This window comes from Puma concolor, chromosome B1, assembly GCF_028749965.1.
Source record: "Puma concolor isolate L17-30 chromosome B1, mPumCon1.1.hap2, whole genome shotgun sequence".
Taxonomy (NCBI): domain Eukaryota; kingdom Metazoa; phylum Chordata; class Mammalia; order Carnivora; family Felidae; genus Puma; species Puma concolor.
The window spans coordinates 186137204-186164521 of NC_141670.1; the positions used below are offsets into that span (position 1 = coordinate 186137204).

The 27318-nt window shown below is 37.8% G+C and overlaps 1 protein-coding gene across 4 annotated transcripts in view; it reads right to left on the bottom strand.

Annotated features, from left to right (window-relative positions):
- Window positions 1-26960, bottom strand: part of TBC1D19 (TBC1 domain family member 19) — a 145951-nt gene extending 118991 nt beyond the window's left edge. For 2 of the 4 annotated variants that reach the window (XM_025921322.2, XM_086705274.1), the window contains exons 1-3: window positions 26727-26960; window positions 3175-3247; window positions 2167-2212 (exon numbers count right to left, since the gene is read on the bottom strand). In XM_025921322.2, coding sequence (XP_025777107.1) covers window positions 2167-2212; window positions 3175-3247; window positions 26727-26825 — 218 coding nt within the window. In that variant the 5' untranslated portion in view covers window positions 26826-26960. The remainder of the gene's footprint in view (window positions 1-2166; window positions 2213-3174; window positions 3248-26726) is intronic. The other 2 variants (XM_025921323.2, XM_086705276.1) reach the window with 2 other exon arrangements.
- Between the last annotated feature and the right edge of the window lie 358 nt (window positions 26961-27318).

A 27318-nucleotide genomic window follows, 5' to 3' on the forward strand; every position in this document is an offset into this window, starting at 1 on the left:
GTGAAGATTACATTACACAAGGCAATGAATTTAAACTGCTTAGCACAGTGCTTGCATAAAATACTCCTTCGATCAATGTGAACGATCTATTAAATATTAACACAACAATAATTAAATAAAGTAGTCAATCTTAAGTGGGAAGAACTAACCTCGGCTAGAATTACAAGCTTCAGGTAAATAACAGAATACAGAAATTTTTCTCTCTCTTTTAAACAAGAATCGGACAAAAATCTTGGGCGTGTTTACCAAAATAGGTAAAAGGAAGTGAACAATTTTCAGGTATCATCTGAATAGCTCATGTGTCTACACCTTTATGAGGTAAGAGGGCATCTTTTTTTCTACTCTGATTATTTAACCTAGTAAATTCTTCTACTTTATTTTTTGTTTTCTTTACTTGTCCATCTAATGGTTTCTGTCAATGAAAAATGCAGCACAGTATACCAAGTCCTCTTTATTCTTCTGACTGATGTTAGCGAAAACACTTCCCCACTCTGGATGTGTCTTCCCTGTGGAAAGAGCTCCCTTACTGTAATATTCTTAGATTCCCCCCAGGGCTTTTTCTCGCTTGCCACCGAAGAGGTTTAGTGCCTTATCCGACTTTTAAATTTTGGAATAATAAACGGAACGTGCTCACTGATGCTATTTAACCAGAAGGTTAAGTCTAGTTAATTCTGGAGTTCAGTTAAAGGACCCATTTTGCTCTTGCACTAAGCTACAACCTTTCATCTGGTCTTCATCAGTAATAAAAGTATGATTTTGATATCCTATTGGGCTTCTTTCTCAATTTCTTCAGAACCCAGGCGAGCAAAAAAGGTGGTGCTACTTAGTCCTTCAAAAATCTCAACAGATTATACAAAAATACTTAATGTCTATTGTTAGGATACTGAAATAAGACAGTGAATGAAACTCTGTCCCTGCCATCAAGTAAACAGGCACTCACTGGTCAGACCACCATCTTAAGGAATGCATTACACTACAAAAATTGCAATCGTCAGTCAAATCTCCTCAGATAAAAATTCACTGTTTGGAATTACACACAACCGGATGCTTTTATTCCACCAGTACTGGACACACAGACCCACACAGTTATACGCTTTCTATGTCACAAATACATAAATCCTCATGTTCACATTTAAGCAACCTGTGGCATCTCTAAACTTATTGTAAATTTAAAACCTTATTTGTCATGATAAACATCTATTCCTTGGAGGAATGATATCAGGGGTATCATTACGGTCAACTTCAACTGACAGATAGCACTTATACACGAGGTTATTTAAGAATTCGTAAGCCAACTGGGAAAATGGCGATAAGCAGAGAAGCAAATACTGATTTTTAAAATGTGTGTCTAAGCACAGATCCACAGGTCTTCGTCTGAGTCCCTTTAGAAACAGTTCTGATAAACTGGATTATCTTATTTCCTAGTTAACAGCAGATTAGAAAGGGCGAGTTGGAAACAAAAGTGTTAGAAACTAGAAAATGCTAGAGACACAGGCACATTGAACAGCAGTTTTAAAAAAAGACAGCAGACATAAGAACTCCATTAGACTATAAACTCCATGAGGGTAGGAATTGATTTTTTGTTCTATACTATATTCCCAGTGCCTAGCATAGTGCTAGCCCATGGTAGGTAATAAATAACAGATGAATAATGCAGTATTGAATAAACTACAAAAGCTAACACTCTAGATCTATATTCTTTGTAGAAAGAAATAGTTTTACACACCACAACAGATTCTGAAGACAAATCCAGATTAACAAAAAACACTGATTTTCTTAAGAATGACACCAATTTTGAAAAAAAAAAGTTAACTATATTTAGAATGGTTGCTTTATAAAGAGAGAAAAAGGGTAATATCCAAAATGGCACCAATAAAAAGAGTGTTGATAAGCTTCAGTTATCTGAAATATTAACTTATTTCCCTAACTATACTGGATAAAGGAGTTATTAATATAAAAATTTTGGTGGTAAAAACCCCCATATGGTCATTACTCATTCTCAGGCAAGACTGTAATTTTTAAATACAACAACTTATGTGAAATGTTATATAAATACTAATGAGAAATAATAATATAATGAGTGTACATAGCAATATTATATTCATTACTTACAAAGTAAATACAGCTAAACGTAACAGTATCTCAAAATAGGTAGGAAAAACTCACACACTCAGTTCACTATAAACAGCATTCTGAAGTTTCTTCTCCCAACCTATTTTTTAAAAAAAGAATAAAACATGTGAATATATTAGTTTTAAAAATAAGCATACATTGTAATAAAGCATATCTCACTAAAACTCTGACATCATATTCATTTGTGAAAGAACTTTATCAATTGTCAATTGCTGTGTCAGTGTTATTAAGGAATTATTTCTTACACATCCACTGTGTCCATTGACAAACACTGAGTAGCAAAATTCTCAACATACTGTCTTTTAAGCAGAACTACCGCACCATCTTCTCCAGATGGGAGGACCATTGCCCCTTCCACGGCTCAGGGGCTCAATGAACGCCAAAGCAGAGCTAAGTGATGCACTGCTGGTGCTACGGGGGATGTGTCAAGGGAAGGGCAAGAAACAGCCAGGCACCTGACAAAGACAGATCGTAAGCAGTCACAACTAACTACTTCGTAAACTCCTGAACAACAGAAACATTATTAGAGGTACCCCCAGACCGGTTAGCCTGGCCTCTAACAACTTGAACTTTTCTGGAAAAGTAAACCACTTAACATCTCAATTTCCATGTTCAAGGGTTAGGATAGGGAACCTCTCTTCTTGCTGTCAAGAAAATTAGGATTTCCTTTTCTTTGAAATGACAGAAAAGAAGAGGGGCGGGGGGGAAGTATAGAAGGAAAAACAGCTCTAACAAAAGGTAAAAGAGAAGGTGCTTAGCGAGGGAGATTCTTCACACATTCAGGATGTGTTTTGATCAGGAAGTAAATGGTATTTAAAACTGGTTACTACAGAGCAGTGATTCCCACAGTGATCCTGAATTTTTGCAGCATTTTATAGAAATATCTGAAAGTTCTAATTCTCCTCAACTAGAAACCTATCCAGACACTGTTTCACAATTTTGAATGAGTAACTGGAAGGCCGGTGATAAAATATTCCCTCCAAATAAAGTATTTCTTTGTTTTGCCTTAACGAATTAGGAGGAAAAAAGCAACTTACAAACCTGATATTTTAAAGAATTCCTTAATATCTTCTTTTAGTGATTCAAGTTTAATCTCAGGTCTCTGAAGACTGGCCTAATTTTAGGAAGAAGAAGAAAAAGAAGAAAGGAAAAGACAGAGGTCAAAAGTCAGTCATTTACAAAGGAGTGTCCAAACGTGCACACTATTTTAAAAATTCCTTTTTGAAGTCGGAGCACCTCAGAATTATCTAGAACAGCTCATAAGAAAGAAGACTTTTTCACCTATTCTTAAAATACAGGATCTGTGATGGTACACTGCAGCCTACTCCACATATAAAAACTTATAGCTTAGGAATATTTAATATTTTTATCTAGATTTTTCATCTTTATGAATCTTAATATCTATTTTTCCAGCAGGAAGAACACTCAGCTTTTATAAATCCATTCTCTTAATATTGTGTCAAACATATACAGTGGCATTTACAACTAATGACCAAAAACCCAGTTGCATCCCTAATAGATGGATTTTTCCTCGTCAGATTGCTGCTCAATGCAAACCTGCATTTGTTGTGCGTAATTACAGAAAACACATAAAATTACTAGTTCAAAATACGTATTCGTGTCTCCTTCATCTCCACGTGCATGCTTTCTATTCTATTCATTTTTCACACTGTAATATTTACCAAAAGTAATAGTTTCTTCAATTTATAATGGCTTCTGTAATTTTCAAAGTGTTGATCTCTCATCATCTAGCTTTTTCTATCAAATTTTAAAAGCATAGTGCTTCAGAAGGCATTTCTATTAGGGTTAACTCATGATAAGCATTTCAAACGTTAAGAAATCAAAAATTGATCTTCCACTCACTACTTTGCTCCTTCTCTTCTATTTTTTAATTTTCATCTATGAAATGACCATGTACCAGATCTTCTAAGTCAGAAACTTCACTTATTCATAACTCTACTCTAACTCTTCAAGGCACCGACCCCTTTCTGGGAACATGAAACATGACATTGGAGACAGTGAGTTATTGTTTGGTTTGGGGTTTTGCTGTTGTTGTTGTTGTTGTTGTTGTTGTTGTTTCATCTCCCTGATTTCCACATAAAAACAGACCAAGCAACTGAACGGGAAAACCAAAACCCCATGGAAAACATTTACAACAAAACTTGGTCATAAGATATCCCCTACAAACTTAAAATACAAACGGTTGGGGACAAACCAATAGCCACAAGACTTGTACGGTATTAGCGCTTTTGCAGGAAAAGCAGAAGGAAGTAAGCAGTGTGGTATGTGATGGATGTGAAAACAGGAGAACCCCAAAATAGCCAACACTATTTTCACTGGAACATACGATGAGCCAATTTTAGAACAGGAGCTAAAACTGGGAGGGGTTTTGCCCAACTGAATACAGCAGATGAAGTCTGAAGAGACTGGAGCAGCCGACCGGCTATGAATTCTTGATGCTGACCAACCAGCGCCCCCTTTCTAGACAAGGTCACACTAAGGAGAAAATCCTGATAGAGTAATAAAAATTGAGGATGACAGGGAACCAATGGATTGCCTGGAAAAGTGGTAAATAAAGGAAAAGGCATGTATCTTGCCTTTCCTATAGAAACTGCACCACAGGGTAATTACATAATAGATAAGGGGAAATGTTCCTAGATAAAAAGTATTCTAGCTGATAACTAAAACAGATGTGATATCATCAGAATATCACCATTCTGCAACCTCTAACATATTACTAACTCTAGGCACTGAGCAGAAATAGCTGTTAGCTTTACAAAAGACAACCAGATATTATGTGCTTCTTAACGAAAGAACACTCTAATGCCAGCAGTGATGACCACAGGGGAGACACTCAGTCTGATCAAGCCAGTGGTCCAGCTGTCAATTTATAAGTCATGTAAAGGACAGACAAACATGTTAAGTTGCACCATGAGGGCGCAATCACAAAAATCCAGGAGATGAGAAATTCTAAAGGTCAAATGGCTCTGTTCTTTAGTTAATAAAGTGTAAGAAAACCAAAGGAAGGAGAAAAAAACCAGTAGATTAAAAAAAATAATAACAAAAAAATTTTTTAATTGGCAAGACTGAGTTAGGGTGTCTTAGTGTGAGGGATATACCCTTGGTTAATAAAACTATCAAGAAATGCAGGAAAGTGATAACCATAAAAGTCAGGTTGTTGGGGAGGGAGGAGTTTGTGATGAGTGGGGCAAAAGGAAGGGGTTCTGGTGTGGCAAAGTTTCATTGTTTCACCAGGGTGGTTGTTACAAGGTGGTTCATCTTCTAGTTCGTTACATTATAGGTTTGTTTTATCAAGTTTCTATCTGTGTTTCCAGCGTCAAAAGAGAAAAAGAAAACTACATCTCCCAATTTATTCTCTCTCCATTCTAAATAAAGTCCCACAAGTAAGCCTAAGTCCTTACCATTCCTCATCTGGGTCAAGGTAACAGCTTCTGAACTGGACATCTTGCCACTTTATTTACATTCCAATTACTCCCTAGGGAGCATTCTCATACTCCCTTAGCCTACTTTTTCTTCTTTCTTAGCATTCACTACCTCCTAATATACCATATGATTCATGTATTTACTGTGTTTATTGGCATGCTGTCTATCATCATTCACCAGAAGTGGTGAGCTCCCTAAGGCAGAGGTCTTTGTCTTTTTGTTCACTGCTGTATCCCAAGTGCTTAGAATAGTTACTTTCACACAACAGGTGCTCAATAAATGTTTGCTGAATACTTGAACCAATTTCTCCCTTTACTAAATCCATCCTCCAGCGTCTTCTTCCCCAAACAAGGCTTTCCTGACTGCAAATCTCCACAGCATACACAGGAAGTCTAAACTGTTCGAAAGGGCACACTTGCCCTTCACGATGTAGACCAACTTACGTCTCCAAATTTATCAGCTGCCCCTCCACCAAGCTAACAACATCCTGTCTTTTCTTACACCTCTTCCCTCAAAACACCCTACTCCTTAGTCACAGTGAACTACATTCACTGATCCCCCAACTGCCATATATTTTAAGGGTTCCAGGCCCCCCCCCCACCCCTTGCCTACAAAGATAGTACACTCCGTTTCTCTGTGATGGCATTTATCAGATTACACTGTAATTTTCAGCTCACCTATTTTTCTTTTTGACTCTTAAATTCAAAGGCAAGGATCATGAATTCATTTTTGCATATCAAGTATTAACTCCAGTAATTGTTGCGTGACAAAATTATATCGATCCAACCATGTCCTAGCCTTTTTAACCAATTTTCACCCAAATAAACAAGGAGCTTCATAAAACCCATGTTTTAACTAAAAAGACTGGTTTCCGTTCTGTTATTCCTAGGATTTTAAAAGCTGCAAAACCTGGCTCATCATTCAAAAGTACTAGAGCAAAAAGAAATAGATTTTCTTTTACTAAGCCTATATTTGGAAATGACTCAGAAGTCACATAATTTAAAGAATTTCAAGACAAAAAACTGGTCATTCCTTCTAAACATTTTCAAATATTTTAAGGTTGCTAGACTTCCTAGATACATTTTTTTTTAATCAAAGGCAAACCAAATTCCTAATCATCAACAGAATTATAAAAATCTTGAGAAATTTGAAAACCAAAAGCAGGGTCACTGATAGGAGGACAACATGGTAAGACAGTTCTCAAACATGTTTTAGTATAGCAGCATAATCCTTTTTTCAAATGAAATCTGAACCCAATGAAAAACCGTACTATATAAAATACATGGAAAGTGATATAAGTAGATAACGCAAAGGAGTGTCTTCTCATTGTCGAAGGTATAGTTATATTAAAAATGTATATCTTTATTGTGCTATAGCCTCAATAATCCAGTTTGTTTTTGCACTTTGCTTTGGTTGCTCAATATAAGGAAAAAGTCTTGATTCACAGAGACAAGTGCTTTCACTTTTAAATTAAACTGCTGCAGGAAATCAAAAAAGTAATGGGAACTTTTTATTTTGAAAACAAATCCCGAAATCATTTACTATAAATACAAAAATCAGACAAGCTTCTGATGCTTATAACTGCTAAACCTACACATATCATGATGTTGTTCCCACACGATATGTCACTGGCTGGCTTGTCCCACATCGCAGCAGTCAACCACGAAGGGAGCCTTGTTGAGCAGGTGCACCTACACTCTTCCTACGCCTGCAGCAGGATCCTCGCCCAAATATTCTGAAAGACTCGTGCAGAATTATATCCTTCCTCATCAGCGACACATTTCTAAGTGTCCTTAACATTTGAAGATGATGAAAGCAATAGGGTTTTATCCTGGGACCTATTTAGAGACAAGTTAATTTGGAAGCACGACAATGGATTATGAAGTATTTAATATAAAAATGCATCTGAAAGAGTGTTGCTTCTTAATATATTTTTAAATTAAGAATTTTTAAATGAATAGGACATTTCCTGAGTCCTTGGATATATCCGAGCACAGTTTTGAAACTACTTGGGACTAAATAAGGATAGGATTTGGCATCAGAAGACCTTGAATTCTCTCAGCCTTATTTATTATCTTGGTCAAGTCATTTAACCTGTCTGTATTCTCTATTCTCAGTGTTCTTTTATTTTTTTTTTTAATTTTTTTTTCAATGTTTATTTATTTTTGGGACAGAGAGAGACAGAGCCTGAACGGGGGAGGGACAGAGAGAGAGGGAGACACAGAATCGGAAACAGGCTCCAGGCTCTGAGCCATCAGCCCAGAGCCTGACGCGGGGCTCGAACTCACGGACCGCGAGATTGTGACCTGGCTGAAGTCGGACGCTTAACCGACTGCGCCACCCAGGCGCCCCAATTCTCAGTGTTCTTTATCTAATAAGGAAAGTAATATCTGAACTAGGTTATTGTGAGACTCACATAAAAAATTTTTTTCAAAGTTATTTTTAGGCTGTTGAAGTCCAGTGTAGATTAAAGTTGTGTTATAAAATATAAGAGATGTCCAGATGGCAGTGGACTAAATGTAAAAGACTTCCAGGGAAGGAGTGCCTGGAGGTACAGGTTTTTAAATCTACAACAAAATTTAAGCCTTTCTTTAAACAAAATGCCTTTAGCTCACTATGAGAGCTGGCAAAAATATGATCAAAAATATAATCTAATGAGAGTGTACATTGCCCCGCATATATCCTTCACCCATTTATTTATGTTGACATTTCTGACATCCTCTACCATTCTGCACTGTAAAAACACATGACTGTCTCTGCCCCCGCTGCCCCTGACACACACACACACACACACACACACACACACACACACACACACAAATCCAGTTTCTTTCCACGTCCACCATAACAGTCTTAAGCCAAAGCATTAGCCACTGGCCATCCTAAATTTCTAAACCTGGTGAGTAAAGAAAATTGGAGAAATAAGTGGCTAATGTCGCAGGTGAGTCAAAGAAACTGGGAAGTAATGTGAGACTAGATACTCCATGAAGAACAACCAGGGCACAGCAAGGTCTACAAAGAGGGTTCCAGTGATCTTTTAATTCCCTCTAAAGAGGCCCCAGCCTATCCATTTCTCACTATGCCACCATGCTAATCTTGGACTTCATCTTTCTGTGTCTGAAGAATCACAGAATTTCAGGGTTAAAACAATCTACAGAGTTTTTATAGGTCAACTAACCATTTAATAGCTGACTGTCCTCTCAAAGGGGTTTTGTAGCTTAAAAACTCTAACTCAGAAACTCTAAACTAGCTTTCTAGCTTAGAAACTCACTACATCCCTATCTTAGCCAATTCCATCTTTGAATTATTCCATTAGAAAATTCTTTATTATGAGCTAAAATTGACTACTCTTACCATCTGCCACCATCACAAACACACAAACACACACATCATGTCACAGAAAATAAAGCCTAATCCCTTTTCTGTAAAAGACCCTCAAATATTCGAAGAAAACTACTGAGTCTTCCCTAAAAGCTTCTTTTGTCAAGGTCACATATATTTACAGATGTTCCAAGTTCTCTTTATATGACAGATTCTTCTCACCACCCTGCCCATTCTTCTCTGGGCAAAGTCTAGTGCAAACAGTCCACTACTGGAATAACTTCCTAACTGACCTCTCTACTTTGCTTTTTCCACTAGACCCCTGATTCTCAAACTTTTAACGCTCAGGAACCTCACTCTCTTAAAAACTGAGGATCTGAGAGTACTTTATGTGGATGATATCAACTGATATTTATAGCATAAGAAATTAAAACAGAAAAAAACACATTTGTTTATTATTATGGAATTTCCTCAGAAAATTGGAAACTGAATTACTACCTGATGCAGCCATTTCAATTCTGGGTATATACTCAAAAGGGACTTGAACATATATTTGCACACGCATGTTCATAGCAGCATTATTCACAATAACTAAAATGTGGAAGCAACCCAAGTGTCCACAGACAAATGGATAAGCAAAATATGATATGTACACACAATGAAATACTACTCAACCCTTAAAAAGGAAGAAAGTTCTAACACATCTACAACATGGATGAACCTTGAGAACATTATGCTAAGTGAAGGTAAGCCAGTCACAAAAAGAGAAATACTATATGATTTTACATATATGAAGTGCTTACAACAAATTCAAAGTCAACAAAGTCAAATTCATAGAAACAGAAAGTAGAATGGTGGTTGCCAGGGGCGATGGGGAAGGTGGGAATGGAGAGTTAGCGTTTAGGGGTACCAAGTTCTCGTTTGGGATAATGAAAAAGTTCTGGAGATGGATGGTTTAGTAATGGTCACAAAGCAATGTGAATTAATGAATGTCACCAAACTGCACACTTAAAAAGGGTTCAAATGGTAAATTTTATGCATATTTTACCACAATAAAAATTACTTATTCATTTAAAAATAACAATATAAACCCATTATATATTAGCCTAAATATTTTTATTTAAAAAAACTGTATTTTCAGAAACAGAAATTCGTGAGACAAAGAGGCACTGTTTTACATTTCTACAAATCTTTGATGTTTGGCTTAATTGAATACAGCTGGATTCTTCAATCTGCTGTGATATTCCATCTGTGGCACTGTTATTTTGATTGATGTGTATGAAAAAAATCAGTGTCACACAGAGATGTAACTGGAAAGAGGAGAGTATTTTAATATCCTTTTCAGATATTGTAGATATTCTCCTTTAATAGTATAAATAGTATACCAAAATTTGACTAGTATTTACCTAAAAATTAGTTGCAATGTGGAATCTGAACATCAATAAACTTTTTATGTTTTATTACATAAACATGCATCATTTTACCTTGTACTTTAAACCATTCTTCTACCTATACATGATTTCATAACATTATGCATTGATCGTTTTGAATATATGAAGCGATGCAGTAGATCAAAAACACTTTATCAAAAAACATCAAAAAGTAACATTCTTTAACATCACCATCAATATCATCAGAAAAGTGTTTAAATATTGGGAAGCCATCAATTTCACAGTGGTGGATTCAAGCTTGAATTTTATCATTGGCAAGAGATGATAGTTTTCCTTGAAATAACAGGTCAATGTTGCTCATTTTAGAGAAAATATCAGCCCAAGTCCGAATGACAATAGTTTGTCAATTGCTCTTTCAAGTAAAAATGGTGTTTCACTTAAAAAAGAGTAGAAGTGGCACAAAAACAGACACATAGACCAATGGAATAGAATAGAAACCCCAGAACTAGACCCACAAACGTATGGCCAACTCATCTTTGACAAAGCAGGAAAGAACATCCAATGGAAAAAAGACAGTCTCTTTAACAAATGGTGCTGGGAGAACTGGACAGCAACATGCAGATGGTTGAAACTAGACCACTTTCTCACACCATTCACAAAAATAAACTCAAAATGGATAAAGGACCTGAATGTGAGACAGGAAACCATCCAAACCTTAGAGGAGAAAGCAGGAAAAGACCTCTCTGACCTCAGCCGTAGCAATCTCTTCCTCGACACATCCCCAAAGGCAAGGGAATTAAAAGCAAAAGTGAATTACTGGGACCTTATGAAGATAAAAAGCTTCTGCACAGCAAAGGAAACAACCAACAAAACTAAAAGGCAACCAACGGAATGGGAAAAGATATTTGCAAATGACATATCGGACAAAGGGCTAGTATCCAAAATCTATAAAGAGCTCACCAAACTCCACACCCGAAAAGCAAATAACCCAGTGAAGAAATGGGCAGAAAACATGAATAGACACTTCTCTAAAGAAGACATCCGGATGGCCAACAGGCACATGAAAAGATGTCCAGCGTCGCTCCTTATCAGGGAAATACAAATCAAAACCACACTCAGATATCACCTCACGCCAGTCAGAGTGGCCAAAATGAACAAATCAGGAGACTATAGATGCTGGAGAGGATGTGGAGAAACGGGAACCCTCTTGCACTGTTGGTGGGAATGCAAATTGGTGCAGCCGCTCTGGAAAGCAGTGTGGAGGTTCCTCAGAAAATTAAAAACAGACCTACCCTATGACCCAGCAATAGCACTGCTAGGAATTTATCCAAGGGACACAGGAGTACTGATGCATAGGGGCACTTGTACCCCAATGTTCATAGCAGCACTCTCAACAATAGCCAAATTATGGAAAGAGCCTAAATGTCCATCAACTGATGAATGGATAAAGAAATTGTGGTTTATATACACAATGGAGTACTATGTGGCAATGAGAAAAAATGAAATATGGCCTTTTGTAGCAACGTGGATGGAACTGGAGAGTGTGATGCTAAGTGAAATAAGCCATACAGAGAAAGACAGATACCATATGGTTTCACTCTTATGTGGATCCTGAGAAACTTAAGAGAAACCCATGGGGGAGGGGAACAAAAAAAAAAAAGAGGTTAGAGTGGGAGAGAGCCAAAGCATAAGAGACTATTGAGAACTGAGAACAAACCAAGGGTTGATGGGGGGTGGGAGGGAGGAGAGGGTGGGTGATGGGTACTGAGGAGGGCACCTTTTGGGATGAGCACTGGGTGTTGTATGGAAACCAATTTGACAATAAATTTCATATATAAATAAAAAAAAAAAAGAGTAGAAGGAGCTGGGCAATTCAGCTTGCACCTCAACGGCAGGAATACTTTTTTCTGGATAATCATATTTCAATACACAGTAGAAGTGTCTTATGCATACTTTCTATTTCCTCAAATAGAATATTGTAAAAATGTGTATTCAAGGAATGAGATTTAATAAAATTAATAATTGTTTACTGTTTCATCAAGGACATTCAAGTAAAACTGACTTTTTTTTTTTTTTTTTTTTAACCGTGACTATTCAGTGGTGAAGAATACAATGACTACTTTGTACTACTTTGGAATGAGTTTGGTACCAGTTCCCGGTTTTGAGCTAAGACACTGGCAGTTAAACCCATCGCCATTGCTTCTGTGCTGATGCAAATGTTAGCACAATAGGCTTTTTTTTTTTTTTTAATTTTTTTTTTTTAACGTTTATTTATTTTTGGGACAGAGAGAGACAGAGCATGAACAGGGGAGGGGCAGAGAGAGAGGGAGACACAGAATCGGAAACAGGCTCCAGGCTCTGAGCCATCAGCCCAGAGCCCGACGCGGGGCTCGAACTCACGGACCGCGAGATCGTGACCTGGCTGAAGTCGGACGCTTAACCGACTGCGCCACCCAGGCGCCCCCACAATAGGCTTTTTAATGGTTGTATTATATAAACTAATTTTGACCTGAAAGGGTCTTAGGGGCCACTGGAGATCCACAGACCATATTTTAAGAACCACTGTGCTAGACTTTAGCTTTCTTGAGGATAGCTGTCTTTCACAATTAGATATTTGCCCTGCCATACAGATGAGTCACTCCCATAAAATGTATCCCTAGTAATAACTATTTTTCTGGAAAAGACACCCAATTTAGATTCTTCTGGGTAGTCAAGGGAGGGGCAGAAGTTTCTCTTGAGCCTGAAAGATCTTGACTGTCTTCAGCTCAAAACAGTCCATGTACCAAGAGACTTGTTCTGAACTCCTTCACTCTCAGGAAGTGTCCTACAACAGAAAACTTCTTGCTGTGCCTACATTGGGAATTCACTCCAATTTTCCATCTTGAGTGCTACCTAAACCTTCTCTGTCCCGAGCTGTGCCCTTTCAGTCCTTTCAGTATATTTATATCCTACTTATTTACAGTCTTCTTTCAATAATTGATTGGACACTTCCTATGTGCCAGTTGCTGAACATAAAAGAAAAGACATCATTCTCCTTCACTCAAGGAACTCACAGGGTATTGAGGGACATAAAAAGCTGGGGTGCCTAGCCGGTTCAGTCAGTAGAGCATGCGACTCTTGATCTCAGGGTCATGAGTTCGAGCCCCATGTTGGGTGTAGAGATTACTTAAATTTTATTTTTTAAGAAAGCTAAGAAAAAGTGTGATAAATAAATGCTCTTTCCCACATCAATCTGCAAACATGCTTATCATTAATATCACGGTTTTAAATTTTATCTAATTTCTTCCATCACCACAGAAGAGAGGTTTGATTAAAACATGTTGAATTGGGTATCCCCAGTCCTTCCTAACACTTTTGGTTCTTTCCGAAACTGTAGACCATCTCTGTTTCTAAAATGCAAGTAGTCCCAGTGGACATGCATTGTAGCCAGGAATGAGTTTTAGTTACAAATTGGAAATTTTGGCTCTGTGCAAGCTGACCATGCCTTACGTGGTGTGTTGTATAATTCAAGCCCTGCTCTGGGTTCTCTCACCTGAAGATGTAGCCCTCCTTGGTTTTCTTTTGCTGACGTCCCACAGCTGACTCACTTCTCTGCTACCACTGGGTGTCTTATCCCCCTTATTCCATATCTTGTTAGCTTCCTTTCATAATACACTTAATGACTGAACCAGTCTTCGGTTCACATTTAGTAACCAATCTTTTCCCTCTCACTTCAGCTTGGCCTTCCCTAATTCAAAAACCCTACATGATCGTCTCTAATCAATCCGGTGCTGAAATAAAATGCAAAGAGACATACTTACTCAAAGCAAACCCGTATGTTAATAGTTATCTTACCCCTCAAGTACATAAATTCTGTAAGACGTTCCTTATTTTGAAATTCTATACACCATAATTCATGTCTTCACTGTTTTTAGAAGGTAGGGGAGGGACAGCAAAGTATCCCCCAAATTGAGAAGGCACTTTGAGAACAGAAATAAAACCCCACAAAGTTTACACAGAGTTTTACCGGGTAACTTACTGACAGGGTGGATCAGGCAGACGACGATTCAGGTGCTGTATATTTATTCTCCATAAAGTCTACACCTTAGGGTGACCTTAGGTTTTATAGCGTAACAGGATGTGTAGGACACTGTAGTGAGATCAAAGAGTCTGCATGCCCCTAATTGACAGCTAAACTTTAGATCTTGTGGCACAACTGTGCATCGGGAAAGAGAAAAATTATGTTATCTTTAATGGATTCATGAGAGGTCAAAGCAACCCTCCCCTCATCCTAGCCTTGGTGGGCATTTCTAAGTTTTACATATTAATCCCCAAGGGGCCAGGAACACGTAACCCCAGGAGAGGTGATCCAGTGAACATGAACAAAATGAAGGGCCAAAGATGGAGTCAGTATTGTCATCACTCCTACAATTGTCTTACTTTCCAGGATTAAAGAACACAACAAACGCCAAGACAGATACGGGTAAGGATGATACTCTTCCCTGGTTCACACACCAAACACCATCAGAGTCCCTAAATTATTAATTTATATATCAACTCTAGTAGTCCAATCTGAAGCTTAACCATATATATGCCATATCCCACCCTAGAGGGAAAAAAAAAAAGACAGAAGACAGTAAGCCCTACTCATGGCACAGGCCTATCAATTCCAACATATGTTCTATCTATGCATGTCTTAAAGAAAATATATTTAATTAAAATCTATTTAAATCCACAAAATATTCATTTCTCTATAATAAATGATAAATGAATGTCAGTTCCTTCTCTCCTTTTTATGATCTCTAAATTCTCTATATATGTATATATTTCTGATAATGATAAATAAAAAACAATATTAGAGATATAATTCCATAAGGTTTTTAGTGAGGGACACTAGCACTGAGATGCTCTGGGGTTCTGAACTTATGACAACATCCTATCAGTTATATTATTCCTTCCCTCTCCAAAGCCTATCTTCTTTCAGTCTCCTTCCTTTTACAATTCTATTATTCATAATAACAATCTGAGCAACAAGACTTATTAAATACTTAATGGAATGGAAATAACATTTGAGGTTTTACACAACATCCATTTTAAATACAAGTAATGAATGATACAAAATAACAATGTTGATCTTGGTGCTAAATATCAAATTTGAATTAAGCTATCACTCTAGTGTCTAGAGGATGAGCGAGCAAATTCAATTTTAAGATGGAAGTTGACCTGGGACGCCTGGGTGGTTCAGTCGGTTGAGCATCCGACTTTTGATTTTGGCTCAGGTCATGATCTCAGGGTCGTGAGATCAAGCCCTGCATCAGGCTCCATGCTGAGTGTGGAGTCTGCTTAAGATTCTCTCTCTCTCTCTACCCCTGCCCCTCTCCCCTGCTCGCACTCTCTAGCTCTTAAAACCACCACCAACAACAAAACAAAAAACAAAAAACCAAACAGGTGCAGGTTGACTTTATAACAAAATAACTCAGGAAAACTCAGAAATCAAAAAACATAACCTCTTTCCAGAAACACAAAATTCCATGTTACCGTGCTAAGATCTTAGATAATTAAACTTTAATCTACAAAAGAATACATTAAAATGCACTTTAATTATAATGTTAAAAAAGAAGTGCTAATGGTAGACTTTCTTTTGCTAAAGAAAGTCTAAAAATCATTTATATTTGTCTTTGAAATATTCTGTGCGATTTCAATTTTCTAATTAAGTTGAACCAACACTGTTCTAGCACTTCCAGAGTATACTCAGACAAAATGAAGACAGTACGGAAAATGCTCGGGGCAGAAAACTGCCCTCATGGTTAAAACTGTAAAGGCACGTAACAAATAAACAGTCACTTGTTTAAAAGCATGTTATTAAAACTGATTGTCAAGTTGCCTTTTAAGAGTTAGCTTATTTCTTTAAATGTCTGCAGTAGAGAATATACGCTAAGGGAAAGTTGTTATTACATATTTTTTCAAGTCCAAGATTGCTTTAATATTAAAACATCTATAATTACATTCTTTTAAAGTATAAATCTATAACATTGCATCTTTTACTTTATGTATCACAAGAACCAGCCAAATGTAAGTTGAGTTCCCATGAACTCATCATCTCCTTACCCTGCTTTATCTTTCTTTCTCTTACCTTGCCCTATTTTTTATTATACCGAAGCAATTTACTGATGTTACATTATCCTTTATTTAAAATTCCAAGACCTGAAAAGCTTTGAAAAACAAAGTCTTTTCATAACTGAATTGATGGCATAATGGGTCCTGACTTGAACTCACTTAGTGGCAAAAATCTGATCTGACCTGAATTGACATGAGACTATTTATAGTCCTTATTTATCACACTTAGTATGAAAATTCACACATTTTGCTGCAGAAATATTAATTTATATAATTACAAGGTGCTACAAGACCATGGTAGGGATAGTAAATAACATAGAATATGCATGAATTACCTTTATAAAATTAGAAAAAAATTTGAATTCCAAAACATATCTGGCCCCGGGTTTTAGATAAAAGACTGTGGACCTGTATTTATTTGTAATACTATCACTTCTCCATGATAGCAGAACTTTATTTTATTCACTGTTGTATCCCCAGGGAGTAGAATTGTGCCCAACATATACTAAATGCTCAATAAATACTTATTGAATAATCAAATAAAAAAACGTATTTAATTAATATAAATGGAGTTCAAAATAGAAAGAGACAAAAATACTTCCTTGGGACAGTAATCTCCAAATAAGGTTATATCCTACACAGGTCTTGAATCTCTTATTTGCAATTCTGAAATACTAACAGCTTTGAAAACAAAGAATTTGTCATCATTGCTTATTTTCTAGAACTTGAAGTTTTCTTATAAATTAAGAAACAATTATTAACTTATCAGAGCTCAAGCTTGAATAAAAAAAAATCCTTACAGGAAACACATTTTCAAAGAAAAGCAGAGTCTCGTGTAAGACTTTGAACTCCTTATAAGTAAAGATGCTTTCAGCAATCTTTTATCGCCCAGTAAAGTATCTGGCACATAGTAGCTACTCCACATATGCTGTTCAAGTTAACATTAAAAAGGAAGAATCTGATAAATATCATATGACTTCACTCTTATGTGGAATCTGAGAAACAAAAAAGATGAACATAGGGGAAGGGAAGCAATAATAAGATAAAAACAGAGAGGGAGGCAAACTGTAAGAGAATCTTAAGAGAACAAACTGAGGGTTGCTTGGAGGGGTGTTGGGTGGGGGATGGGCTAAGTGGGTGATGGGCACTAAGGAGAGCATTTGTTGGGATGAGCACTGGGGGTTATATGTAAGTGAGGAATCACTAAATTCTACTTCTGAAACCATTATTACACTATCTGCTAACTAACTTGGACTTAAATAAAACTTAAAAAATATTAAAAAGAAAACTCTAGATTTATTCTATTTCCTAAATACATGTTGAGCACCTGGCTCACGCAGTCATTTTGCTAGGTGTAGGATAGAGCAGAACAATGCAGACATACTCTCTTCCTGCTTTCATGAAACTTACACTTTAATGAGGAAAGCAGACATTTCAAAAATAAATACAGGGGCACCTGGGGGGCTCAGTCAGTTAAGCATCCAACTTCAGCTCAGGTCACAATCTCCTGGTTCGTGAGTTTGAGCCCTGCATTGGGTTCTCTGCTGTCAGCTCAGAACCTGCTTCAGATCCTCTGTCTCCCTCTCTGCCCCTCCCCCCCCCTCTCTCTCTCTCAAAAATAAACAAACCAAAAAATAAAATAAAATAAAAAATAAATGCAGGTGTGATAAATATTACAAAAAAGAAACTTCCAGGTACTACAGGCCACTAAACTGGGAGGTTATGTGAGACCTACAAAGTTTGGATGGTCATGGCTGAAAGAGTAGAGTGAAGAACAGTATCACCAAGCTTTGTAGGCATAATCAAGGATTTTGAACATTTTTCGAAGGGCCCTAATAAGCAGTGAGGGTATTAAGCAATCTTACTTGGACTTTCAAGGAATGCTCAGGCTTATGTTAACTGAGAACTTACTATGTGCCAGGCATATTATCTTGTTCAATCCTCACAAATGAGACTTATATTTCCAAGTTGATGGAGGAGCTGATCAGCAGACCTGCAGAGAACAACTAGTAAATCCTGGGAGCAAAATCAACTATCTGAAGGCAGAAGAGAGTTGCTGAGAGAACAAGAACTAAGGTAACAGAAAGGGAAACATCTTGACAGATGAACTGGTGTCTATAGCCATGTCTTCCCTGGAATCATTCTGAGCATAGACAAGAGGCTGAGAATCAATACAAACCCAGTACAAAGTAGGGCTACCAACAGTGGACAGAGAAATAAGGAGAGCTTTGCCCCAGACTTGGAGATCTTAAGCACATAGCTTTGATTTGTCCTCAAGAAATTTTTTTGAATACTGGGATTCTGCAGAGTAGAAAGCTAAAAACCTAAGCAGGAAACCTCTGAAAAGTTTTTTTTTTAAGTCTGACAAGAAAAAGATTAGACGTTGGGACCCAAAGGGAAAAGGACCTCTAGAATACATCAAATTCTTAGTTGAAACCCTTGGAGAGCCAGGAAAAAAAAAATAGAGGAAGATTGAGCCTAAGAGTCTAAAACTCAGCCTCAATACAGAACATTCCCCAATTGGATTATGGTAACCAGTCATAAGACTATCTCCCCAGTGGAAAAGAGGGTGAATCCTCAACAAAGTTAGATATCATCTAGAAGCTTTACAGTTTTTTGTACACAATGTCTAGCATCAAATAAAAATTTACTAGTCACACCAACAGACAAAATTAAATAAACAAAGCTAAGAGAAAACACCATAAACAGATATCTACACGTGATCTAGATATTGGTGTTAACTGACAAGGACTTTAAAATAATTATGAATTAGGGGCGCCTGGGTGGCGCAGTCGGTTAAGCGTCCGACTTCAGCCAGGTCACGATCTCGCCGTCCGTGAGTTCGAGCCCCGCGTCAGGCTCTGGGCTGATGGCTCAGAGCCTGGAGCCTGTTTCCGATTCTGTGTCTCCCTCTCTCTCTGCCCCTCCCCCGTTCATGCTCTGTCTCTCTCTGTCCCAAAAATAAATAAACGTTGAAAAAAAAAAATTAAAAAAAAAAATCATATGACTTCACTCATATGAGGACTTTAAAAGACAAAACAGATGAACATAAGGGAAGGGAAACAAAAATAATATAAAAACAGGGAGGGGGACAAAACAGAAGAGACTCATAAATATGGAAAATAAACTGAGGGTTACTGGAGGAGTTGTGGGAGGGCGGATGGGCTAAATGGGTAAGGGGCACTAAGGAATCTACTCCTGAAATCATTGTTGCACTATATGCTAACTAATTTGGATATAAATTTTAAAAAATAAAAAATAAAACAAGTTTAAAAAAAAGAAATATAAGTTTATCATAAAAAAATTTAGGCAAATTCCCTGAAAAACACAACTTATCAAAACTCACAATAAAAGGAATAGAAAATCTTAATATTCCTATATCTATTAAAACTTAATGTTATTAAAAATCTTGCCAATATGATATTAAAGAATAAGAACGAAGTTGGAGGCCTGACACCACCCAACTTCAGCTTAGTACAAAGCTACTGAAATCAAGACAGTGTGGTAATGGTGAAAAATTAGACAAACAGATCAATGGAATAGATTAGAGATCCAGAAATACAAAAACAAACATAGCCAACTGATCTATGACAAAGGAGCAAATGCAATTTTTTGAATTTTTTTTTGAAGAACAAAGACAGTCTTTTCAACACGTCAGCAAGTTGTCCTCAAACAATTTGACAGCCACATACAAAAAAAAAAAAAAATCTAGATACATACCTCATACCCTTCACAAAAATTAACTCAAAATGGATCACTGACCTAAATTCAAAGCCCAGAATTAGAAGACTTCTAAAAGATAACATAAGAGAAAACCTAACTGACCTTTGGTTTGTCAATTAATCTTTAGACACACCAAAAGCACAATCCATAAAAGAAAAAAATGATAAGTTGGATTCCATTAAAATTTAAAATCTTCTTTGCAAAAGATATTGTTAAGAGAATGAAAAGACTAGCCCCCGATTGGAAGAAAATACTCGTAAAACACATAACGGATACAAAAAAAAAATTGTACCCAAAATATATAACAAACTCTTAAAATTCAACAATAAGAAAGAACATACAATTTAAAAATGGGCAAAAGATCTGAACAGACACCTCACCAAAGAAGGTATACAGATCGCAAATACACATCTGAAATGATCCACAGTGTTATATGTCATTAAAGAACTGCAAATCAAAACAGCAGTAAGATTATCGCATCTATCAGAATGGTTAAAATCTAAAGCACGGGTAACACAAATGCTGGTGCAGATGTGGAGCAACAGAAACATTCACTTACTGCTAATGAGAGAGTAATATGGTACAGCCGCGTTAAAAGATAAGTTGTCAGTTTCCAGCAAAGTTCATCATAGTCTTATACAGTCTAGCAGTTATGCTCCTTGGTATTTAACCAAGTGAGTTGGAAACTTATGTCAACACAAAAATCTACACAGGAATGTTTTACCAGTTTTAGCTGCCAAAACTTGGAAGCAACCAAGATGTCTTTCAATAGAATGTATAAATAAACTGTGATACATGCACATAATAGAATATTATTCCAAAGGGAAAAAACAGCTATCAAGCCACAAAGAGACATAGGGGAACATATTGCATATTACCAAGTGAAAGAAGCCAGTTTGAAAAGGCTACATACTGCATGAGTCCAACTATATGACATTCTCAAAGGTGAAACTATAGAGACAGAAAAGTCAGTGGTCACCAGGGGCTTGGGAGGAAAGGAGGGAGGAGGGGTAGGTGGGACACAAAGGATTTTTAGGACAGTGCAACTGTTCTACAAGATACTGAAATAGTGAATATATGACATTATACATTTGTCAAAACCATTAGAACTGTACAACACAAAGAGTGAATCCTGATGTGAACTACAGACTTTATTTAATAATTGTATATCAATATTTATTCACCAATTGTAAAAAACATACCACATTAATGCAAGATGTTAATAATAGGGGAAACTGTGTGCAAGGGAAATGGGAATATATGGGAATTCTGTTATCTTCTGCTCAGTTTGGCTGTAAACTTAAAACTATTCTAAACAGTAAAGTCTGCTAGGGGCTCCAGGGTGACTCAGTGGGTTGAGTGACCGACTCTTGATTTCAGCTCAAGTCATGATCCCAGGGTCATGTGCTCAAGCCCCAAGCAGGGTTCTGCACTGAGCGTGGAGGCTGCTTAAGATTCTCTCTCTCCCTCTCTGCCTCACTCCTCTGCTCACACTTTCTCTAAAAAAAAAAAAAAAAAAAATACAAGGGCTACTGGGTGGCTCAGTTGGTTAAGCATCCAGCTCTTAGTTTTGGCTCAGGTCGTGATCTCCTGGTTTGTGGGTTTGAGTCTCACATCGGGCTCCACACTGACAGCTTGTGTGCTTGCTCTCTCTCTCAAAATAAATAAATAAATAAATAAATAAATAAATAAATAAATAAACCTTAAAAAATAAAGTTAAAAATAAAAAATAAAGTCTGCTAATTAAAAAAACAACACAAACAAACAAACAAAAAACGACCTTCCCCAAAGGATGTCTAAGACACCGACTTCACTGGAGAATTCTTCCAAACACCTAAGAAAGAAAGAATACAATCTCATAACACTCTTACAGCAAACAAAAAATAAAAAAGGAGGGACCTCTTCTCTTACTCATTTCATCAGGTCAGCATAACCTTGATATAAAGCTTGTCAAAGACGTTACAAGAAAGGAAAATTACAGAGCAATTTTTCTCATGGACATAGATGCAATCCTCCAACATTTATTATTGGAGTTCTAATACACAGGATGTCGAAAGCCAGTACAAAAGCATGCCTCTCCCACCCTAACAATGAGAAAAAGTGGTATAATCTACCCAATCATAACTTTTGAACCCACCAGAAAATTGAGGTTGTAGGACAACCAAATGAATTAAATTTCAAAGAATAACAAGTCCCTCCAAGGACAGATGGGACTCCAAACTATTTTACTTTGGCAGAACATAGGAGGAGAAGGAAACTACCACACAAGCAAGAAGAAATACAGCTAAAATTTTAACTATAGTAGACTGCATGTGGGGTAATATGTCCGTTTAGAATAACTAGGAGCTCAAAACACAAGGGGAATTTACACTCACTTTCATGCTCTTTTCCATGGGTCTCCCACCCAAGAGAATGGGGGCAGAGCAGAGAATGGGCAGAGAGCCCTTTTTCGTGATACAGGTGCACAGAAGGGATAAGCTGTCACTCCAGCACAGGAATAAAACCATGCTACCTTCTCTAAACTCTCCTCTCACATGAGGAAATGACCTTAAACCTCTGAGAGAGGGTTCCAAAAACATCCCATTCTAACGACAAGGCAGTAATTGTTTCTGGGGGTGAGATAGACGCAAAATGATCTTACTCATGGTAAGGTAAAAATCAATCAATCAATCAATCAATCAATCAATCAATCCAACTCTCTTGGACCCAGGATCCTACACCAGTACAAAGCAGAAGGGAGCCAGCTCTAGTGAGAGTCAGGAATCTCCCTTTCTTCCATCATCTGCCACAGATACAAGGCAGAGTTTGGCTGCCAAGAAGAGAAGAAGGAACACTGAGAAAGACCCATTCCCAAGGCAAATGGACTGTATATTAGAGAATGCCTGTATCTACCATGAGCTTAGGACTGAGTAACAACTTTCTACTGCTAAGAGAAAGATAAGAGTAGGGAGAGAGACTTCTCTCCGTGGCACAAGCAAGCAGAGGCAGATGAAAGCACAGGATGTAGTACAATGAGAAAACCTTCCAGTAGTCCAGAACCCTTTCTAAGCACAAGATTACAGCAGCCCACCAAATTTGAAGCCTATCGTACACTGAAGCTATTGACAGTAGTAACAAAACCCAAGCCTAGCTTGACCCCCACTGTACTGACTTCCATACTCAGTAAGCCTCCATACTCACTTGAACAAAATTGCCAATCTACTTGACCTAATTGACACTTACAGAATACCCAGAGCAGAATGCTCATTCTTTCCAAATACATATGGAATATTCAACAAGTAAATAACCTGAACTGCCCTGAGTATATTTTTTACTTAACTTTTTGATTAAAAATGCTCCCACCAAGAAAACTCCAGGCCCCAGTGACTTTATTGGGAATCCTACCAAATATTTAAGAAGGAAAAGTATTAATTCTATACAAATACTTCCAGAAAATAGGAAAGAGGGAACATTTCCCAACTCAGTTTATGAGATCAGCATTACCTGATAAAATCAGACAAAGTTTTATAAAACTATACACCAATATTTTTCATGAAAATATCCACAAAATCTTCCACAAAATATTAACAAATTGAATAAAAAATGTACATGTGGATAATGCATCATAACTAAATGGAATTTATCTCAAGAATGTAAAATTGGTTCAACATTCAAAACCCATCAGTGTTGTTCACCATATCAACATGAGCATCTCTACAGACACAAGAAAAGTATCTCACAAAATTCAACATCCATTCATAATAAAACTCTGAGAAAACAAGGAATAAAAGAGAGCTTCCTCAACCTAATAGAACACATCTATATACCACTGCAGTAGAGGCACTAGCCAGTGCAACAAGACAAAAAAAAGAAAAAAGAAAAGGCATACAGACTGTAAAGAAGAAGTAAAATTGTCTTTATTCACATATGACACATGTGCTTGGAAAATCCTATGCAACCTACAAAAAGTGGTACTATAACTAACAAGCAAGTTTAGTGAGGTCACAAGATACAAGGTAAATATACAAATATCAATCATGTTACTGCATACTGACAACAAACAAGTGGAAAATGAAATGAGAAAGAATTTATAATAGCATTTATAATAGCATCAAGAAAACAAGAAATACTTAGAGGAAAATCTAAACAAAATATGTGCAAGGTTTGTATACTGAGTTATAAAACACCAACAAGAGAAAATAAAGAAAATAGAAATAAAGAGACAAAATGTGTTCATAGGCAGAAAATTCAGTGTTGTTAACATGTCAATTCTCCCAAAATTGACCTACAGATTCAACATATTCCCAATCCAAACCCCAGTAAACTTTTTGTAGTAATTTGCAACATGATTCTAAACTTTAAATGGAAAGACAAAGGATCTGGAATAGCCAAAACAATTTTGAAAAAGAGAAACAAAGCTGGAAAACTAAATATCTGATTTCAAGACTCACTTTAAAGTTACAAAAATCAAAACAAATAGATCAGTGGAACAGATTAAAGAGCCAGAAACAGTTGTGTGTGTGTGTGTGTGTGTGTGTGTGTGTGTGTGTGTGTTACTAAGTTAATTTTCAACAAAAGAACCAACGAAATTAGTGGAGAAAGGATAGGTGGTCAACAAATAGGTAATGGAAATAGGTACAATATTGGACATCTATCTATCTATACCAAAAAGTTAACTCAAGGGGTGCCTGGATGGCTCAGTCAGTTGAGCATCTGACTTCAAGTTCAGATCATGATCTCACAGTTGGTGGGTTCAATCCCCATGTCGGGCTCTGTGCTGACAGCTAGCTCAGAGCCAGGAACCTGCTTTGGATTCTGTGTCTCCCTTTCCCTCTGCCCCTCCCCTGCTTGCACTCTCTCTCTTTCTCTCTCTCTCTCTCTCTCTCTCTCTCTCTCTCTCTCTGAAATAAATAAAACATAAAATTTTTTTTAATTAACTTAAAATGCATCACATATATAAATGTAAAAACTAAAACCATAAAACTTCTAGAACCAACCTTAGGAGAAACTTTTTGAGGCCTTGGGTTAGGCAAAGATTCATAGGCACAGCACAAAAACACAAATCACAAAAGAAGAAACTGATAAAAAAAAATTGCCATCAAAATAAAAAAAAGTTTTGCTCTTTGAAACATCCAGTTAAGGAAATGAAAAGATGAAGCCACAGATGGACAGAAAATATTTCCAAGATGCTTATCTGATAAAAGACTTGTGTCATATATAAAGAATACTTACAATTCAACAATGAAATAACAATTAAATATTTTTAATGTTTATTCATTGTTGAGAGACAGAGAGAGACAGAGCGCAAACATGGGAGGGGCAGAGAGAGGGGGAGACACAGAATCCGAAGCAGGTTCCAGGCTCTGAGCTAGCTGTCAGCACAGAGCCTGAGGCGGGGCTCGAACTCACGAGCTGTAAGATCATTGCTTGAGCGGAAGTCGGACGCCCAACTGACTGAGCCACCCAGGCGCCCCAACAAACAATTTTTTTTTAACGGGCAAAAGATTTGCACAAACTACTTCATCAAAGAAGGTATTAACATATAGTAAGATGCTCAATATTAGTCATAAAGGCAGTGCAATTAAAACCACAACAGGACATCATTATGCTCCTACCAGAGGAGTGTAATTAATAAGTAAAAATGAATTAATAAAAACTGGCATCAAGTGCTAGCAAGGATGCAGAGCAACTGAAACCCTCATAACTGTTGGTGGAAATGCAAAGCGATAACAGCCACTCCGGAAAAGTTTGGCAGATTCTTACAGAATTAAACATACACTTAACCATGGAACTCAGGATTTCCACTCCTAGGTATTTATCCAAAAGAAAAGAAAGATATTCAAGCAAAAATCTGTATCAGAATGTATATATCCGCTTTATTCATAATCTCTATAACCGAAAACGGCCCACAACTATAACTGAAAATGCCCAGCAACTAATGAACGGATAAACAAACAGTACATCCAAACACTGAAATATTACTCAGCAATCAAAAGGAACAGAGTTAGTGAAATACCAAAATGTGAATAAATCTCAAAAGCCTTATGCCGAATGACAGAAACCAGACACACAACTTTACACACTGTACGACTCCATTTATAAGACATTCACACAAAAAGATCTCCTGATCAATCTCTGCCTCCAAAGAACTTGGCACGTTAGAAAATACTCAGGAAATGCCGGGTGGAGCAATAAAGTAAGAAATCACTGCAGAGAGGACAGAGTGCAAGAAGGTGACAGATTGCCGGAAAGCAAAAAGGCACCGGGGCGGGGGGGGGGGGGGGTCCAAACCCACCCACAGGACGAAAAATGTGAGAGAAGACGTGGTCCAACGCATCGCTACTGATTCCAGCAGCTTAAAAAATTAGACCTTGGAAAGGGCTGCAGTATGAATGAAGAGCCTCGGCGCTCTCCGGCCTAAAGAAAGGCGGGATGCGCCCCACCCTCCTTTAAAAATCCACTACACCACGCGCGAGGCTGAGCCGGTGGAGTTTACACCTGCAAGGGAGGTTCCTCGGTGCCCGGGGGCCGAGCTGGGGAGACCAGAGACGGGCTCCGGCTTGGGTGAGCGGGGTGCAGGAGACCAGGCATCGCCGCGGCCCCGCCCGTCTCCATCCTTCCCCACTCGGCCTCACTCACCCAGGCCTGCCGTTCCAACTGAGCGTACAAATTGGAGCCCTTGAGCTTTTGGACTATCTGGGCAATAACGAGAGAAAGATCCGACTCCTCCTGCAACATTTCCCCTGCCCTAGCCCGCCAAGCCGCGGGGACAGGCTGGCGCGGAGAGAACGGACTACGGGGTCCCACTCGGGGCCAGTGACACTTCTCCGGGACCTTCAGACGCCGGGACTCCTTCAGCGGGCGTTACCAGGCAACTGCCGGGCCGTGAGTCCGTTCCTCTCTGGTCCCCCCGGCGGCTCAAGGTCCCGGCGCTTGCGTTCCGCTGGCGGAAAAACGTCCCGGTTGGGGGTAGTTTCTCATGCCATTGTTCCTGCTTATTGTACCTCTTCCAGAGCTGCAGCGCCTCTGATGCGCAAGGGGAACTCAGAGTCGTGTATTTTTGTGTTTCATTATAATGGATCCTTTCCTTTCCACCTTTCAGTCTCTGAAGAAACAGGGCTGTGCACACAGTTACGTGGAAAAATTACTCCCAAGGATTATCAGGTTCTTGGGTGAGGTGCTTACATTTCAGAACTCAGTTTCTATCTCTGTAAAATAATACCAGTTCACA